At 47.9% G+C, this 19782-nt stretch overlaps 1 protein-coding gene across 1 annotated transcript in view; it reads right to left on the reverse strand.

The window, feature by feature from the left end:
• Positions 1-19782, reverse strand: part of LOC147883905 (protein CYTOSOLIC ABA RECEPTOR KINASE 5-like) — a 48009-nt gene that overhangs the window by 13674 nt on the left and 14553 nt on the right. Inside the window, exons 6-7 of the mRNA XM_087398667.1 lie at positions 12188-12320; positions 11989-12075 (exon numbers count right to left, since the gene is read on the reverse strand). Of these exons, the coding sequence (XP_087254793.1) occupies positions 11989-12075; positions 12188-12320 (220 nt within the window). The remainder of the gene's footprint in view (positions 1-11988; positions 12076-12187; positions 12321-19782) is intronic.

Consider the following 19782-nt stretch of genomic DNA (forward strand, 5'->3'; position numbering starts at 1 on the left):
AGCCACTAAGGGCCATTCTGGAGTCTTCAAAGCTCTCGGTCACACGAACCGCCTCCTAAATGCTTGTCAGGCTCCCATTTCGCTTAGGAAAAATAATCCTTGCTAGTACCTGCAACAATTAATTAAAGCGCACCACCATGGTATCCATTAATTGTTAGCGCTTTGCATGCAAATAACACACTGTGGACTAATCCTAGTCACGGTAGGCGTCCCCACTGAACACATGTGCACATCTAAACAAATATATATATATAAATAAATATATATATTTTCTCTGGTTGACCGAAGTCAACACTCTTGATTATAATTAAAGAGCTTTGACCAAAGGTCAAGGCGCCTTAATTATAACCAGGTCTCTTCAACCGAAGTTGGCACATCTTGGTTAACCGCCGGGGTTAACCCTCTTGGCGCATGCCAAGTCTTGTTGACCGAAGTCAACACTCTCTGACCGCAGTCAGATTTACTTGACTGAAGTCAAGTATCTTTGACCATAGTCAATACTTCGACCATTAAAATAACTCTTTGACCGTAATTAACACATATAAAACTCTTTAATTATGATCAAATAAATGGTCAACTGTACTTTGACTTAGGATATTTACATTGTGGTGACAGGTAGCCATGGCACCCATTAATCGTTAACACTTTTGCATGCGAATCAATTCTAGGCTAATTCTAGTCTCTGTCGGTGTCCCCACCAAGCAAACATGTGCACATAAAAAATAACTAACTCTGTAATTGACCAAAGCCAACCCTTTCTACCCGTAATTAAGGACTTTGACCAGGGGTCAAGGCACCTTAATTAATGCTAGAACTCTCTGACCGGAGTCGGTAATGATCTAGGTTGACCGAAGTCAGCTTGCTTTGGCCGAAGCCAAGTCTTGTTAACCGAAGTCAAACTATTTCTAACCGAAGTCGGAGGTTCTTTGGTTAACCGCAGTTAACCCTCTTGGCATACGCCAAGTCTTCCTAACCGGGGTTAGGCTTTCTTGACCGGGGTTAAGTATCTTTGACTGAAGTCAATACTTTGACCAATTAAATATAACTTTATGAACATAATTAAATAAATTAAAAACTCATTAATTATGATCAATAAATGGTCAATTGGAACTTCAACTTTGGAGTATTTACAACTTGGTGACATCCCCTCGGCTTCTATTCAGTTGACCTCAGCTGAAAAGCTTCCTTGTAAATATCCAAAAGCTGTGGATGATCAGAAAATACCGAGTGGAGCTAGTTATTTTTGTGGTCTTCATTCATCCACTTGGCATCCAATGCCAAATAGTTTTTGAATTTTAGAGGATGCCTGTAAAATTCCTTGCCCTGAAGGCCTTTGCGTACAGTATGATACACGATTTGTTCTAGCTGAAGGACCTCCTCCAACTCATCCACTTTTGGTGGATCCTTTGTTACCGGCTCTATAGGCTCCGGTTCCTGAATTTTCTTTAGAAGACTCACATGAAAGGCATTGTGAATCCTCCAATGCTCTACCAGTGCCAATCTTTATGCAAGCTCGTTAATCTCTTTTGTAATCCTAAAAGGGCCAAAGTATCTGGGAGATAACTTTGCATACACTTATTGCTTGCCCTTTAGCTTGCGGAGCCTAGCTTTCTTGAACTTCAAAAGAACCCAATCCCATTCCTTAAGATCTAATTGTCTCCTATGCTTATCTATAGCCTTCTTATGCTTTTCTTGAGACCTTTCAACTGTTGTCCGGACATGGCTAAAAGCTGTCTAGAGGTCTCTGACAACTGATCAGTTGCAAATATTTCATCTTTGGTCCTGAGGATAGTTAGCAGAATCACCTTCCCATAGATGACCTCAAAGGGGGCTTTCCTTGTGGAGCTGTGAACTATATTATTATAGGCAAACTCCACCAATGGTAGGTACTTTTAAGTTTTCCCTGTCTGAACTTTGGTCAGCCAATTCAGATTCGTCCCTATTTTATCAAATAGAGCTCTCCAAAATAGACTGTTCATTTTGGGTTCTCGATCACTGACAACAGACTCCGGCATACCATGGTGCTTAAAGATCTGTGTCATGAAAAGCTTAGCCATATGATATGCCTTTATAGTTTTGCAAACCGGAATCAAACGAGCTTGCTTGCTGAATTGGTCAATGATAGCATCATTCCCTTACTTTGATCTTGGCAAATAAAAAATAAAGTCCATTGCCATACTTTCCCATGGTGCCTGGGGCATGAGAAGAGGCATAAGTAGGCCAAGTGCCTTCCCTCTGTCATATTTGACCTTTTGACAGGTTAGGCATTCTGTAAAAAACTGATGTATATCTTTCCACATCACTGGCCAAAAGAAATACCTCTCTAATGCTTGAGTCGTCGTTGTAATTCATCTATGCCCAGCATAGGGAGATGCATGGCATCCCTCCAAAATCTTTTTCCTTATCCCTTGGGTGATGCATAGGCAGTCATCTTTCACTAAGTACCCATCTTTCAAGAAATAGTGACTGGTGGACTGCCCCTCTTGCACTCGCTGCAAAATCTCCCCAAAATCTACATCATTAGCATATTGCTCCCTCATGTCTTCCCGCAGAGTAGGCAGAGCCAGCAGACCAGAGTCCCGCGCCCCCTTAGAGAGGATCAACAAGAGTCTCAAACCCCCTCGGTGACCCCTTCAGAAGGGGATTGGACCCAGGTTAAAAAGAAAAAGAAACCAAGTAAACAGGCTCGCAAACGCGACTGGCAGAGGGCCAAATGCAAAGAGAGAGAGACAAGGTTGTCCGCAAAAAGGCACGTGAGGAGTAGCAACAGCAACAGCAGGAGCCCTTGCGTGGGGATCCACCTCCCTCAGCGGAAGGGGCTACCGACTAGCGAAATGTTCCTCACGTGGCAGACGTTCGGTGGCCGCATCCACCCTCACATTAGAAGAAAACCCTAGGAGCTCCTGATGTGGCGATGGCGGACGATAGTCAGATAGCGGTTGAGGAGGAGTGTATCCAGAGCCTCGGTGAGCCTGATAAGCAAGAGGAGCCTGTGATCGCCCCCTTCCCCCCCCCTCCAGATCCCGCCCCCCTTCCCCCCCCCTTTAGATCCTGCCCCCCTTTCCCCCCCACTCCCCCCCCCTTGGGTTTCCCCCGCCCCCTCCTCCCTCCCCCACCCCCTCCTGTTGTGATCAATCTCACCACCCGCCCCCTTCCCTCTGTCCCCCCACCTACTCCCGCCCCCGCTGCTCCCCTCTCCACCTCCTTAGCAAGTTCCTCAACCTCCCCCCCCTCCCAGGCTTCGACACCCCTGCCAACAGGCAAGGGTAAGACGACGTCCCCTTCTACTCCCTCACCGCAGCATCAGGCCCATCCAGGGAGGGAGCCAGAGGGACGAGGCTCGTCCTCTAGGTCAGCCGCCCCCCACCTTCAGCCTAGACGCCCCTTACCGCGAGACTTTTGGACGTTGGGACCCTAGAATTACCTGGAGATCATGTACTTCTATCCTTTACCGCTAGAGGTAACGCTTATTATCATGCAACCACAGAAGGGGGGTTTGATCAGCGCAGTGGGCTCTCAGACACACCTCGTTAGGAGTTTCTAGTTTGCCTCCACAGGGTTGGAGAAGTGGACCCCAGAGGTGTTTGATGCTATTATGGACGACTAGATTGCGCGCATGATGGACGAGTGGATGGGAGCACAGGGACTGGATCTTTGGTACGCCCATGGTGCGGAGATGAATTTCCAACTGAGCTTCACACGAGAGGAGCCGATGTGTGGTTTGGTGGTAGGAGTTATCAGATTGTCGCTTGAGGCAACGGTGGATCATGCATACTAGTGGCCCCTGCAAAAGTGTGCGGAGCGGTTCGGGGTGGAAGTCTCCTTCATGATGAAGTGGACACGGAAGATCGGTATTGAGCCAATATCCATCCTAGTACGTCATTGCACAAACACGGACTATTCCCCCTCCAAACCCCCTGCAAAGTCACTTAGGCAGTCTTTCTGGAACAGGCACCCACTCACAGGAGAGCCTTGTTCTCTGCACCCCCGTCCTCATGAGCTGGACCATAGTGAGTTGGAACGTGCACGAGCTCCACGGCCGTTCTCGTAGTCAGCCGCAGTACCTGATACTCCGGCAGCAGCTGCAGAGGGCCGTGGTAGGATGGACAGCGGACATTCTTTTGATCCAAGAGCATATGTTCTCAGCATCAGACATTAAATGGCATCAGCACCTCCTCCCTAGGGAGAAGTCCGGAGGAGTGGTCCTCGGCAGTAGGATGGACTGGAGGGGTCTGCATCTCGCTTTCATGGACTTTGGCTCGAGAGGTCTACGATCAGGGCCAGCTTATCCCAGGACGGGCAATTTGGATGGGAGTCAAGATGGGAGAGTCCAGGATTGGGATCCTGAACGTGTATGCCCCAGCGTGCAGACAGCACCGTTCGGCCTTTTGGAGGAGGCTAACAGAGAGTCTTCCGAATGTAATACTCCTAGATTGTTGGAGGGGACTTCAACAACCTAGAGTTTGGAGAGACAAGCAAGGCAGCGCCTCATTCTCTAAGATGCCAGTAGCACAGCGTAGCATTTGGGAGCAGTTCATTTTCATGATCAGTGGCAGAGACCCGTGGCGAGAGCCAAATTTCAGCAGGATACCTGGCAGCCTCCTATTCTCGTTCGGACAAAGACACAATGGACTGCTTGAGAGACTAGACCGTTTCTACGTTGGGGATTGGCACTACACAGAGGGGCTCTACCGAGATCTTGGCAGACACCACGATGTCAGACCACTCTCCCATAGTACTTCACTTAGAGCAGCCCCACCGAGGTCTCCCCTTCTACACGACAAGGAGATCCAGCAGGCCATGGCAAGGACTTGGGAGCAGTCAAAGATGACACCGGGTGAGGGCTAGGCTTTGTGGGTGGCCGATACGATCCAGAGGAGCAGTGAGGAGCTAGAGGCTCACACCCTTAGGCGGAGGAGGATGCTTCAGGATCATGAGCGGCCTTTGAGGAGGGACCTCGCCTCCATAGAGCGGCTCAGGGAGCAAGAATCAGATGCTCAGTGGCTTAGAGACAGGCTCGAGAGCGCTCACCTTGAGCTTCAGGACACGAAGATTCGACGGGCTGAGTTCTCTTATCACTCTTCCTGCGCCTGGTGGGTACAGCAGGGGGACAGGATGACGAAGCAGTTCTTCCAGACAACTAGGCCCTGTTCGGCAGGCGCACAGTTGCAACGTCTCCGGGATCCGTAGGGCATCATGCACACTGACCTGCAGGAGATATTAGACTTGACCACTGGTTTTTACAGCTAGCATTTTCAAACTGAGAGGATGACTCCAGCTGGTGGTCTTGCAACCTGAGAGGTATTTTGGGATCACGTTCCGGCAGTAGTCTCGTAGGACTTATGCAGCAGGCTCAAGGAGCCTTTCACGAATGATGATCTTTTGGAAGCCCTCAAGGCTCTCCCAACCCAAAAGTGTCCTGGCAAGGATGGCTCGACTCCGGCCTTCTTCTAGAACTTCTAGGAGATTATCTCCACCCCTTTCCGACTAGCATGTCAGGAGATTTTCAACACGGGCTCCTCCCTTAGTCCTTGGGTGGATTTGTTTGATCCCGAAAGGGGGAGCTAGGTCAGACATCCGATAGTGGAGACCGATCACTCTGCTTGATACCGCATACAAGATCCTTGCCAAGGTCTTGAGCTTGCGGTTACGGCCCCATCTTACTGACAGCATCCACGACACACAGACAGGATTTGTCCAAGAGCACAGCATCCTGGACAACATCTTCACTTTTTGGGAGGCAGTGGATTGGTCAAGGGAGGAGTCACAGCCGTTGGCCGTCCTCTTGGATTTTGAGGCGGCCTATGACAGGGTGGAGTGGTCCTTCTTGGAGGGCACTATGCAGAGATTGGGTTTCTCAGACAAATGGGTCACAGGAGTTTCAGTGCTCTATGCGGGGAGCTCTAGCCAGATGCTTATCGGAGGACACACGGGCGAGGCCTTTCCCCTCTCGCGCTCGGTCCGCCAGGGCTGCCCACTCCCTCCCTCTTCTTGTTCGTGGCAGAGGCTTTGGGCTACTACCTGAGATCACAGGTGGCAGGCCTCATAGGGTTGAGGCTCCCAAGGAGAAACTGCTTGACTCTGAGTTTGCAGATGACACGGCCTTGTATGTTGAGGGAACCACAGAGAACTTGGAGAGACTTGTCCATACTGGACATTAAAAATTGCAAACCTGACAGACTTCCCTTCTTTAAACTCTTTGGTCTTTGCTTTCTTGCCTGACTTCTTCTTATGCCTTGGCTTCAATGATCCAGAAAAAGAAGATGAGGATGAGGATGAGGAGGTAGAGCTGAAGGACTTAAAGAGCTATGATGATGCTTAGCCTTTTTCTTGGAAGGCGTACTCCCTTCCTGACTACCTGCTTTTCTCTTTTTGCTGTCTTCCTGTCGAGGTTTCTTGCTCTTCCTAGAAACATCATCTACATGAAGAACATGAACTATGTCTAGGGATCTCTTTTTGGCTGTCACCTTCTAGGTTGCCCCAAAAGAAACTCTCTGCTGCTCTTCCTCTGCATGAGGATTTACGAGCCTGCGAAACAATGGATCCTTCTGGCTTCGATGAGCTGTGCCAATAAAGTGTCTGTAACTTGCCTTAGTCTTTGACTGCACACTCTGCTCTTGCATAGCTTGATCATTCCTGGCACTCTCCTCGTAGGAGCGTATGGCATTCTGTTGTGAAGCCATTTCTCTGCAACTTTCCCTGAGATTTGCAAACTCACACACGGAGTATAAGCAACCAATGCACTCAGCCTGTCTTTTCCAGAAAAAAAGATACCTCAACAAGAGGTGTAATGCACTCTCAACTCAGCCCAGATTCTTGCCAAAGACTGGTGGTTAAGATCCAGGCATAACCTCAAGCTATGTGCCATTTTCTGGTTACTGCAAATGACTTTGATAATGTATCTAACCCCTCTTTTCTTTGCTCCAAAGCATGTATATCTCCTCATTTCTGTAAAACTCTGTTTTTCTGAGTTTTCTGGACAGTCAAACTGTGGTAAAATCCCCTTTTTCCCCCCCTTTTTTTTTCCACCAAGTAATTGAACTGGCTAACTGGAGTAACTGAACCAGACTAAGATCTGGTTAACTGAACCAGATTGGTCTGGTTTGCCATGGTCTAGTTAGGCTGACCAGACTAGTTAACTATAATCTGGTTAGGTTGACCATACTAGTTAAGTGTAACCACACCCCTAACTAGAGTCAGCTAGCCAGAGTTAACTGACCAAGGTTAACTAACCACAGGTCTTGCTAGATCAGGTGACTGCCATGCCAGTTGACACGTGTCAAGGCCATGTCACCTTCCCTGCTGGCTGCCAAGTAGCAACTGCCACGTCAGCCTCTTGTCTGTCAGAATGACACATCAGCTCCACGTGTGCATTTCTGGAGTCCACTGTCACGTCAGCACCTTCGTGAAGCTTCAGAACGGAGGTCGTCGCCAAGCATCACACACGCACAGATCAACAGCCGTACGCGTACGCGGCTCCTTCCTCAAGATCTCAGGATCACCGCGTTGCCTCACGGTCTGCACTTGCGTGAAAAATTGCTTCACTTTTCAAGCATGCGCTGCATGAAAGCATCTCGCCGCGTGAAGGTGTCACGTTGCGTGGTCTCTGCAACAGAGCCGGACTGTGTGGGAGGAGATGTGGCTGGCCATCACACCGCTTGAAAATCTTACCAGCGTATCTACTTCTCTGCAACTTCACAACGATTCACTTCTCTGCAACTTCACAACGATTCAAATGTCTAGATGTCGGGATCTCGTCAGATGGGTCTGCTCCCCGAATGTTCATCGTTCAGATTGGATTCGCTTACACCATTATCTGCGAAACTTAAACATATATGCTTGCCCTCAAAGGCTTCGTGCACATCTGTTGGCATAGAGTCGCGGGTCCCGCTTGGCTTTCAAACCGCACGACCTTGCAGGCGTGTGATACGGTATCACGAGCTACTCCTTGAGTAGTTTGCAGGCGTGAACGCTCACTTAACATTCATTCTCTATGCCAATTGCATGCCTCAATTCTCCTCTTAAGACTCGGACCGTCATCCCTTGAGAAAGGGTTGAGACTTTATGATACCAATGAAACCTCTTTCTTTACAAATTCTGCTTTCTCACAGCTCTCTCTCTCTCAGATAATCTCTCTCTCTCTCTGTGCACATAATAAGGCATAGGGGGCTGGATCCCCCCGAAGGTCTTTATTTCTTGAGAGAATTCTGAGTTAGAGAAAATTCAAACGTGAATAATATTTATAAGAGCTCTCAGCTCATTTCTTTCGGCAACATGCTAAGTGTCAAAATGACTAACAAAGGTTTAGTTACATGCCACAAAGGGCAATGGGCAAAATTCTAGGGTCTTCGTAGCCCTCGGTCACATGGACATCTCCTGGCTACCCAATCTGCAAAGCTACCTTTGTAAGATTCTCCTCTTCATAAAAGGCATTTGGAATCCTAATATTGGTTATTGGTTAAGCGTTCTCTCAAGTGCAGCTCAAAAGCCTTTAAAAGCACCGGAAAATGATATGAGGTGGAAACCCCTGAAGCAATGCATACCAAGCCACCTCTATTCAATGCCCAAATCATCAACATAAAATCTATCAATGCGTGCATGAATGGGCATCTATAGTCTCCAGTTCGACCGCAAATACAAAAGTGATTGTGACTAAGTGTGAAGGGCATCATCAAACCAAATCTCAGCCACTGAATCGAAAGAGGAAGGCATCACAAGTTGCTCTCTCTAGAGAGTGAATGCCAACCTCTCTACCTCCCTTGTTATCAGAAGGTAACTTCACCATATTGAAGTCCCCTCGAATGATCCATGAATCTGTAATGGGGGCCCAAGAGAAAAGCTCCTTCTGCAAAAGAACACGATCCCCTCTATTCTTGGGAGCATAAAGGTTGAGGAAGCCAACGTTACATCGCCCAATCAAAAGAATGATCCACTATGCTCTAGAGGGTATGATGATACATGTCCGAGTACTAGAGGAAGAAAAGAATCTGAAACTGAAATACAAGCTCCTCACCCCGATGCCCAAAACAGGCGACCTAAAAGTATGACCAGAAAGTAGTTTACCTGACTTTGCACAATCTCTAGCATCCAATTTTTGTTCTTGAATTAAAAAAATGTAATTACCTCCCCCAATGATACATGATGGAGCTGATTACAAATCACCTACTTACGGTAGCGATGAGGCACACCACAAGGGCCTTGTATGTTCTAGCTGACAAATCCTCATCAGTGGGAGGAGGCAAGGTGAAACATCTTACTTGACCTAGTGGCAAAAACCCTCTCCTAGGAAAGAGACCTCCTATCATAAGATTTAGAAAGAGGAAAATCCATGGGGGACAGAGCCCTGAGCCTGAAGGAGACACCCTATCAAAAGGAATCTCACCAAAAGTCGAGGATACAAACTCCTCATCACCAAAATCCTCCAAGGCATAAAAACAGTTCCTATGAAACGAGCCTCGTGTCGGGGTGTGTAGAATCCCCAGACTCGAAAGGGTAAAGAGGTGAAAGCAACTCCCTTCCCTCTATCAATGAATGGAGACCGAAGAGTAGCCGAGGGAGGGGCTGCTCAGATGAGGGACCAAGACCATGAGGAAGATCTGCAAGGACACCAACACTGACCCTAGCCAAGATTGGATATGGAGAAACTTTGGCCGTAACCTTAGAAGGGGCGGGTGCATCAATAGTCATGACCAGAACCGGAACTTTAGAAGCCCCGTTAGGGGCAAGGTTTGGCACAAAAGAGGGCCCCTCCCAATTTGTAGGTGGTGGAGGAGCCGGAGCTATAACCAAAATCTAACGTGTGTCAGTAGGTCAGCCTACACCAACCATAGTTACCTTAGTAATCTCGATTAGACTCAGTGAGGGGCAACCAGTGCGGGACATATATTTGGAGTCGAATGATGAGGAGTGCTGAAGAAACACTCTGACGAGTACGAAGAGGGGCTACCCTAGAAGCTTTCTTATGTCTTTTCTTCCTCTTTGGGCAATCTCTAGCAAAATGCCCAAAGACTTCGCATATCCAACAATGGTCTTGCCTGCCCGCGATCTCAACTCTCTGCTGAAAAAGAGAGTCATCCGTGCGCTTAAGTATGATATGATCATTAGAAATATTAGGGGTAGACACAATGACCCTAACTCTAGTAATCCCATCCAATCTGATCGCCTGTTGTTGAAGAGGGTAATCCAAGCGGGGTGGTATCTCAAAGACCACTCCAAAAGTAGCTCCGATCATGACAGAGTCAATGATACACTTGGGGCTATCCTGAAAATTTGATACAGAGAGACATTGTCTGCCGGTCCTCTTCTATTGGGTTGAATCCAAGAGAGAGGGGCTTGAGGAAAATCTTCCTAGAACCAAGCGCTAAAGGGCTGGCATTGAGCACAATGCTCACAGTTCTAGGAGTGTAAAAAGCCACCTGAAAGAATCCTCGTCCAAAAAATTGAATGTCAGTGAGGTGCTAGGAGAGGTCTAAGGGCAAGGACGCAAGCATCCAGCCCCTAGCTTATGATCTGGAAGGGTGGGACCCATTAATGTGAGCAAAGAGTGTGGTGGAGCTCTCAAGCTCCACATCCTTTTGTAACTGTAGCAGCTCTTCTTTTGAAAAAATACGAAGTAGATGAGGATTGTGATTGAATGATCGTTCAATCAAGGATGAAAGGCCGATTCAAACCAATGAAGATCCATCCGTCATTCAGAGAGGGTTCAGAGGGAGGCGAGAAGCAAGAAAGGAAGGGGAGGGAAAAGAGGAAGGAGAGGCTGGGTACCTAAGGGAATTCTCAGGGGGAAGAGTAGGGGGAAAGGCCGCAAGGAGAGGCAGGGAACCTAAAGGAATTCTAAGGGGGTAGAGCTAGAAGAGACATGGAACCTAAGGGAGTTCTAAGAAGAGGGACTAAGAGGAGAGGAGGAAGGGGTGAGAGGGGAGAGGGAAGGGATGAAGGGAAGGGGTAGAGAGTAAGAGGGGAGGGGTCCAGAAAGGGGAGAGGCTAAGAGGCTAAATTCGTTTTTGGAGCAGCCAAAGCCTAGAGCTGAATTTCATTTTGGAGCAGCAAACTTCCTGGATCGAAATCGTTTTCTGGTGCAACCAAAGCCTGGAGCTGAAATTTGTTTTTCGGAGCAGCCAAAGCCTAGCACTGAATTTCGTTTTGGAGCAGCAACCTGAATCGAAACTGTTTTTTGAGAAGCCAAGGTTGGAGCTGAATAATGTTTGGAGCAGCAGCACTTCCTAGATCAAAATCATTTTTTGTGGCAGCCAAAACTTGGAGCTGAAATTCGTTTTTCAAAACAGCCAAAGCCTAGAGCTGAATTTCATTTTTGAAGAGCATCCTAACTAGAGAGGGTGAAGGAGGGAGCAAAGGGGGAGAGAGGGGGAGGAAGAGAGAGGATGAGGGGAGGGGGAGGTAGGGATATGGAGAGAGAGGCTGAGAGAGCGGGAGGCAGAGGCTGAGGGGAGCAAGGAGCCATGGGAAGCTAGCTGTTTGTTCTGTTGGACTCCTAAATACATATTTTTCACATACACATACATTACATTCTTCAATAAGGAAGGCATATGAATATCATACATGTCTTGACCAAATACACACATGCACATAATAACCATATACACATGTCATTCACACACACAAGGAAAAAGACTCTTCTCCAAAGAAAGGGTGACCAAAACATGAAAATTTGAACAATGAGTTATGCTTATAAAATCTATTTTGGTGAGACCTAAGAGCAAATCAAATACACATCTTCACCATGCCTACAATCTTATGTCTAGCATGTCAAAAATATCATTTTTACCATCCCTCAACATCCTACTTTAATTATGTACTATAAAACCATCCTATGACCCAAATGTGATAACTTCATATTAAAAATTCCAGTTAACTTGTTATGGCATGCTCACCCTTATGTATTGGTTTCTCGATCCTTCCTCTTCCCATAGAAAACAATGCATAGTGTGATACACAAGCATAAATCTTCATAAAACCATTTGAAGTTACCTTTGCAACTGCCTTTGGGAGATAGGCTGACTTAATCCTAGGATCAACACATTGCTTCACCTTGTCTTCGCTGAGTCGAGGAATGGCCTATAAGAAGCATAACACTCAAGTAATCTATAGTATTCTTTAAAATAAATCCCCATAGTAACATCACGTATATAGATTCATATCATTAATACCATCAAGATTCAAGCTTTACCCAGTTGACCAAGCTTTGCTGCCCACGAGGCATGGTGTGGTCCACAGGTTTCCTTCCAGTTAAAAGTTCTAGCAACACCACTCCAAAACTATAAACATCACTCTTTTGAGTAAGCTGCCCCGTCATTGCATACCTAAAATTCACATTGCATCAATGACACTCAGTCAAATACAACTTAACTAAATAATTGCTGCCCAATTGAATGGTTTGCTATGGTCACTTGAATTTCCAATACACATCCAACCTTTGGAGCTTATTAGTACATAGATTACCACATATATGCAATCGTTAGAACAACAATATCTTAAAATGGAGAATCATTACAAGATTCAAGTACACAAGTGAAGAGTGGACAACAAGCAAAAAAGGGAGAGACATGGGAAAACAAGAGTGGGGCAATGGGAAACGAGAGAGAGAGAGAGAGAGAGAGAGAGAGAGAGAGAGAGAGAGAGTTTATTAATGAATTTGAAAGACCGAAGGGTCTATGAGAATGAAGAAAAACGAGATTCCATAAAAGATAAGTGTGGGCCACTAAAGTGGGCATCCACGCCCACACTAATGTCTAAGATGTGAACAACAATAGAGGGATAAACTGTGTTGTCTCTACTAGAAATTACACAAATGTCCTTAGAAGAGCAAAAAACACTTAAAAGAAAAGAAAGGGGAGGGAGATCCCCGTCAATGACCAGCCAATCCAGATGACCATGTGAGTGATAGAACCTATGTATGTTCTGTGTGGGACCCACTCTGTCGGCTGGCTAAGGACAGAAGGGACGATCTCAGACAACAATGGCTTTAAATCTGGTGAGGGCTAGCGCCATCTAAGAAGGAAATCAATAATAGCGCGTTGATGGTGCTCATCCTAATCAACTTGTCTCCAAGAGGTAGCTCGTTGTCTAACGAGTGGTACCATCACTATAGTGGTCTGTCTCCCCAAGTCAAATAGTAAAGAGGAAGTATGTGGTCCTCATGTGAGGGTCAACTCGAGGGGAAGTGTGCTGTGTCATGCTCTTTGGATTCCCTGTTGCCTCTTGCTCAAGTCACTAGAGAAGAAGCATGCGATTGTCCTTTGGTTGGCCTTTGATGGTCCCTCCTAGTCTCACCTCTACACTCAAAGGAGTTTGACTCTATGTTGTTGGATCTCAAGCAGATAATTCAACATGCATCATTGGGATACGAAATCTTTGAGCAGTTGAAATGTGCTTCTAAATAGACAATGATGCTCCACGGATCTTATACTATACAGGGCATCTAAATGCAAAGTGCTCCTCTATCTCAACCTATTGCATGTAGAATGTAGATCCGTCTCTTGCCTGGGGTGCCCTCTACTTGTCCTATCTCAATATGTAGCTAGTGAGAGGATACTTGGAATTTCCCAATTGAGGTCCTGAATGCATATGGGATATGGATCCAAGTTTAGCCAGAGGGATACGTAAAATCCTCCTCAAAGATCTGCAGGTAGTGATTTGTGTAGAAGCTGAGTTTTATCAAAAGCTTATGGGGTGCTAGCCAAATCCTATATGTGTGAGCTATAGGAGGTCATCTCTAACGACATGATCCACATTGTGATAGATGAGAGTAGTGGATGGGCCACGAGGCTCTATCAAAAGTAATAGTCTGTCCATATTGTTGGATCATGGCTAAGCAGCAAGATGGGAGTGGAACAACCAAAATAACTCTTGTTCTTTATTCATGAGAGAAGGCCAACATATAGGCACTTGATACATACATGAGACCCATACTGAAAACTTTTAGTCAAGGTCAAAAACCCCAATTTTTAGTTGACCATAAGACCAAATTGTCAAAATCCAAAGACATGAAGGAAATGAAATTCAACCAGCAGCAAGTAGGTTTGAGAGGGCTTTCTAGGGAAAATGAAAGCCTATTTTGTAGGCAAGATCCAATAGCAAAGAAAGGCGAAATAGATGCGTAGGTCGGTAGAGAGAACAACAGAAGATCTAGCCAATAATTCGTCAAATGTGCCTTGAATACTGAAGCATATGAGCTTAGATTTGAACTAGAGGTAGCTCTAGGCGTTGCCCAGCTTCCCCTGAGAGGAATTAGAGAGACTTGTCTCTAGCAGGTCGCATTTGGCGAAATGGCGCAGACTGAGTATTGTGTCGGCACGGACAGATGAAGTGAGCACTTGTCAATTCCTCCTAGCCAGAGATTCACCCTAGCATGGAGATTCTTGAGCTCAAAGGGCGTCGACAATGTTTCATAGACTGAAGAGAACAAGCTTAAGGGGTGAAAACGTGGGAAGAGAGGGAAGAAATCCTTCATTTGGGAAGAAGATGATGACATGGCACTGAAAATAAGGCTCAAGGAGGGTGAAGTGGCCCTGATACCACATGTTGGATCATGGCTAAGTAGTAAGATGGGAGTGGAACAACCAAAATAACTCTTGTTCATTCATGAGAGAAGGCCAATATATAGGCACTTGATACATACATGAGAGCCAAGCTTCACTAATTTCTCCATTGATTTCTCAATCAAAATCTCTCAATCACACCACACTCCCAGATTCACTCAATCACAACCTCCTGACTGACACATCATTAGTCACACCTACGCACACACGTGTTCACACACTCACAAGCATAGACCTTGTAATCCTTGGTATTGACCCAGTACATCAATTTGTCCCATCACATATGGAGTCCTAGGCTTGCAAACCATATTCATGTCCCATTGTACAGACTCCTATGCCATAGATGAGGTCAAGGCCAGCCACAGTAGCTTGCGCCTTTCGGATGTATATCGGGACTTTGGACTCCGAGGAAAGATAGGAACCACCAAGTCTTTCGAGAGCCTACTTCTTCCATGTTCTACTACTTCCGGATGTCACTCAAACTATCCTTTTATGATTTCCTATTTGTTTGTCAACAAATAGATGACACTGTCTACTTATCTTTTTTATCTTGTATTTATTGATCTCCACTTTGGGACAACCTCTTGTAATATAAAAATACATGGATTTGACCAAGAACAAAAAATGTGTGTGTGTGTGTGTGTGTGTGTGCGCGTGTGTATACACATACATACATATATATGTTATGTATATAGATGTGTATTTATGTATGTGCACACGCGCATGCACACACACACACACATTTAAAAAAAAGGGTGAAATCCATGTACGTTACTATGACAAGAGGCAATTCCCAAAGAGGAGACATGCAAAACCTAGATTGATGAGGGGCACCGAGAGAAGAGCTTTCCCTTCTTTCAATATACAGCTAGAAATGCCTGGAGATTTCAGCTCAGCAGTAGAGGTTGGAGGCCCTCCAGAGCACCACACTGGGATAGTTTTCAGATTTCTACAGCTGTGCGGAAGAACTTTTAGCGTAGGCTCTAGAAATCCCTCAAGAATAGAAAGGTCACTCTTTTCTTTTGGCTTTCTATTCATGGAGGGATTGCAGTGAACCTGTGGAGATCCAGGTTCAGGGCTGACCCTACTTGTCCTCGTTGTCACATGGCAGTTGAGTCAGTACAGCATTGCCTTTGGGAGTGCAAACAGGCGAGGACAATCTGGAAAGGTGTTGCTAGGATTTTCAGCATCTTTCATACAACATCTTTCTATATGACCTGGGGTTCAATGGCTTGGTTATCTCTTACTGGCCCACAGGTGTTCTTCGAGGGACATGATCCAGATCCAGCTTTCATTGTACAACGACATTCAATGGAGTCTTGTTCCCTCTAGGATGTTCCCCACAGTCCTTTTAGAGCTGCTCATGCCTCAGTAGACACGTCTTGGGAGATCTTGGCTAGCATTGCAGCTTGGCATATTTGGAGAGCCAGGGGTACAAAGGCGATGGAGGTTATCCAAGTTCACCCTTCCAAGACTATGGCTAGTATTTGGACCGACACAGTACACACTCTGATGGCCATTTGGGCGAGCATGCAGGGATCCTCGAGAGCAGCGACTGCTAGGAGAGTTACTTTTTTCAGAGTTTGGAGGGGATCTCCTTTCTTCTCTGAGTTGCCTTCAAGGTTGAGATGGCATTTTCAGCCTCTACCTTGGTTCTTTATTAGCTCACTTTGAGCTGTTTTTTTTCATGCACTGCATGATGTACTCCCGCATTTGAGCTTGCTCTCGCGGTTTTCATTCATACTTAATGAAGTAATTTTCTTGAAAAAAAAAAAAACTTTAATGACACCTCTAGAGAGCTCCTCGGTGAGCTCCTGGCTGCTCGGTGAGCTCTCCCCTCCACCCGTGGCAGCTTGAGGGCCTGCTGCCCAATGCTTCTAGCTGCTCCGCCCACTGCCCCCTCCTCACCGCCCTTCCGCCTTGCCTTGCCCTCGCTCCCGCTCCGCCCAACCTCCTCCTCCGCCTCCACTCTACCCGGCCTTCTCCGCCCCGCCCTATGCCTTCTCCCCGCTCCGCCCTGCTCCTCTACTCCCACCCCTTGATGCTCCTAGGCCCCTTTCTTCTCCCGCCTCTCCCTTCCGCGTCGCACCTCCTCTCAACCTCCTGACTCTGCCACCAGCGTGCCCCCCCCCCCCCGCCACTCCGCCTCCCCCCTCCTTTCTCCTCCATTTCTCCTGCCTCTCCCGCCCTCCTTCCAACCCTCCACTCCTTCCTCCTTCTCCTCTCCTTTCTACCTCCTTCCTCTCTTCCCCTCTATCTTCCCTGTTGCCCTCTCCACCTCTCTCCTCCGCCTCTTTGTCTTTCATCGCCTCGACGCCCTTCTTCCTCTTTCCCCTTTTTTCATTTGCCTCCCAGTAGGAGCATTCATGCTTGTTAAGGTGAAAGAACATCTTGGTGGTAACCCTTGGTCTGGCCAGAGGGGCTCTATGGCAGCACCCTCGACTCCCACAGCCGTTAAGGTTCTTCTTTCCCTAGCTGACAAGCAACAGGTACAGCACGCAGTTCAATCCCTCCAGGACAAAATGATTGTGGGAAAAATTGTGGGCCTCACGCATACACGAAGACAGGTGCAAGAGCGAGCTTAACATTAGAGGGCAACCACATCTAGGAGGTCACCATCTAAGGAAGAGGCATTTTCCTCATCCAATTGAGCTCCCCTGACACTGCCTCGACACTCATGGAGCAGAGCCCCATCCTCCTTGGCCCGCATCTAGTTTACCTCTTTCCTTGGTATCATGGGTTTACAGTGGAGGACATGGATACGACACATCATGTTCCACGTTTTCCGGTTCCGCTCCGCTTCACAGGGCTCCCCAAGGAGTATTGAGCCATCCTCCCCTCCATTGGTCAGGCATTTGGCACTGTGCTCGAGTCCCCGCCAGAGTAGGCCGCCTCAATTCTAGCAGATGATGGAGTCCCTAGGATCAGACTGCTGGTTGAGAGCCTAGAGTCCCTCCCAAAGTTAATCCTCCTCTAGACCCTTGAAGGAGGCACACTTCGCCAACGTGTGGAGATTTCCAGGCTTCCAGGCCAGTGTCTTCAGTGCAGACAGATGGGTCACCTCACCAGAGATTGCCCCCATGGCCTCCCCCTCCTCCCCCACCGCAGAGAGTAGGCAGAGCCAGCAAACCAGCATCACGTGCCCCCTCAGACAGGAGCAGAAGGAGTCTCAGACCCCCTGGGTGACCCCTTCAGAAGGGGATTGGACCCAGGTTAAAAAGAAAAAGAAACCAAGCCAACAGGCTCGCAAGCACTGCAAGCGGATGGCCAAATGCAAAGAGAGAGAGAGACAAGGTTGTCCGCAAGGCACCTAAGGAGGAGGAGGAGCAGCAGCAGCAGGAGCCCTTGCGTGGGGATCCACCTCCCTCAACGAAAGGGGCCACCGCCGAGCCAGATGTTCGTCACATGGAAGATGTTCAACGTTCGCATCCACCCTCGCATCAGAACCAAACCCCAAGAGCACCTGATGTGGCGATGGTGGACAATAGTCAGACAACCGTTGAGGAGGAGCGGATCCAGAGCCCCTGCGAGCCTGATCAGCACGAGGAGCCTGTGATCGCCCACTTTCCCTCCCCTCACCCCCTCCTCCAGATCCCTCCCCCCTTTCCCCTCTTCCCCCCCCTCGGGTTGCCCCTGCCCCCTCATCCCCCCCTGGGCCCCCTGCTATGATCACTCTCACCACCCGCCCCCTTCCCTCAGTCCCTCCATCTCCTTCTGGCCCCGCTGCCCCCCTCTCCACCTCCATAGCAGGTTCCTCAACCTCCCCCCCCCTCCCAGGCTTCGACACCCCTACCAGCAGACAAGGGTAAGACGACGTCCCCTTCTGTTCCCTCACCGCAGCACCAGGCTCACCCAGGGAGGGAGCCAGAGGGCCGGGGCTCGTCGACCCACCCCCCACGTCCATCCTAGGCGTCCCTTACCGCGGGACTTCTAGAGGTTGGGACCCTGGAACTACCTGGAGATCCGAGACTCCTATCCTTTACCACTGGAGGTAACACTTATGATCCTGCAGCCACGAAAGGGGGGTTTGATCATTGCAGCCACGGTCCACCTGGAGATCCGAGACTCCTATCCTTTACCACTGGAGGTAACACTTATGATCCTGCAGCCACGAAAGGGGGGTTTGATCATTGCAGTAGGCTCTCAGACACATCCTTTTTGGATTTTCCAATTCGCCTCCACAGGGCTGGAGAAGTGGACCCCAAAGGTGTTTGATGCTATTATGGGAGACCAGATTGCACGCATGATGGACGAGAGGATGGGAGCATAGGGACTGGATCTTTGGTACGTCCATGGTGCGGAGGTGAATTCCCAACTGAGCTTCATGCGAGAGGAGCCGATGTGTGGTTTGGTAGCATGAGTTATCAAATTGCCACTTGAGGCAACTGTGGATCATGCATAGTACTGGCCCCTCTAGAAGTGTGCGGAGCGGTTTGGGGTGGAAGTCTCCTTCATGACGAAGTGGGCACGGAAAATCAACATTGAGCCGGTATCCACCCTAGTGCATTGTTGCACAAACACGGACTATTCTCCCTCCAAACCCTCGACAAAGTCACTTAAGACAGTCTTTCTGGAACACGCACCCACTCACACGAGAGCCTTGTTCTCTGCACCCCCGCCCTCATGAGCTGAACCATAGTGAGTTGGAACATGCATGGGCTCCACGATCGTGCTTGTAGTTAGCCGCAGCACCTAATACTCCGGCAGGAGGTCCAGAGGGCCGTGGTAGGGCGGACAGTGGACATTCTTTTGATCCAGGAGCATATGTTCTCATCATCAGACATCAGACGGTGCCACCACCTCCTGTCAGGGAGAGATCCGGAGGAGTGGTCCCCAACAGTAGGATGGAGCGGAGAAGTATGCATCTTGGTCTCACAGACTTTGGCTCCAGAGGTCTACGATCAAGGCAAGCTTAGCCCAAGATGGGCAGTTTGGATGGGAGTCACGACGGGAGAGTCCTGGATTGGGATCTTGAATGTATATACCCGAGCGTGCAGACTGAAAGATCATAGTAGTAGAGAGAGAAGCAAGCTAACACTAGGAATGAAAAGGAAAGATAACAAGCATAATGGAAATGAAATGGAAAGAAAATGAAAGCAATGGACAAGTACTCACATGATACCAAAGAGCTTGATGTTGACTGATATGTTAGACCATAGACAAGTACAACACTAAATAGTGTGCCACTACACTCCAGAAAGTCACAATGTCTATGGGATATCTC

This window comes from Dipteris shenzhenensis, chromosome 27 (genome assembly GCF_047967505.1).
Source record: "Dipteris shenzhenensis isolate YYH24624 ecotype China chromosome 27, Dip_SZ_1.0, whole genome shotgun sequence".
In the NCBI taxonomy this organism is placed as follows: domain Eukaryota; kingdom Viridiplantae; phylum Streptophyta; class Polypodiopsida; order Gleicheniales; family Dipteridaceae; genus Dipteris; species Dipteris shenzhenensis.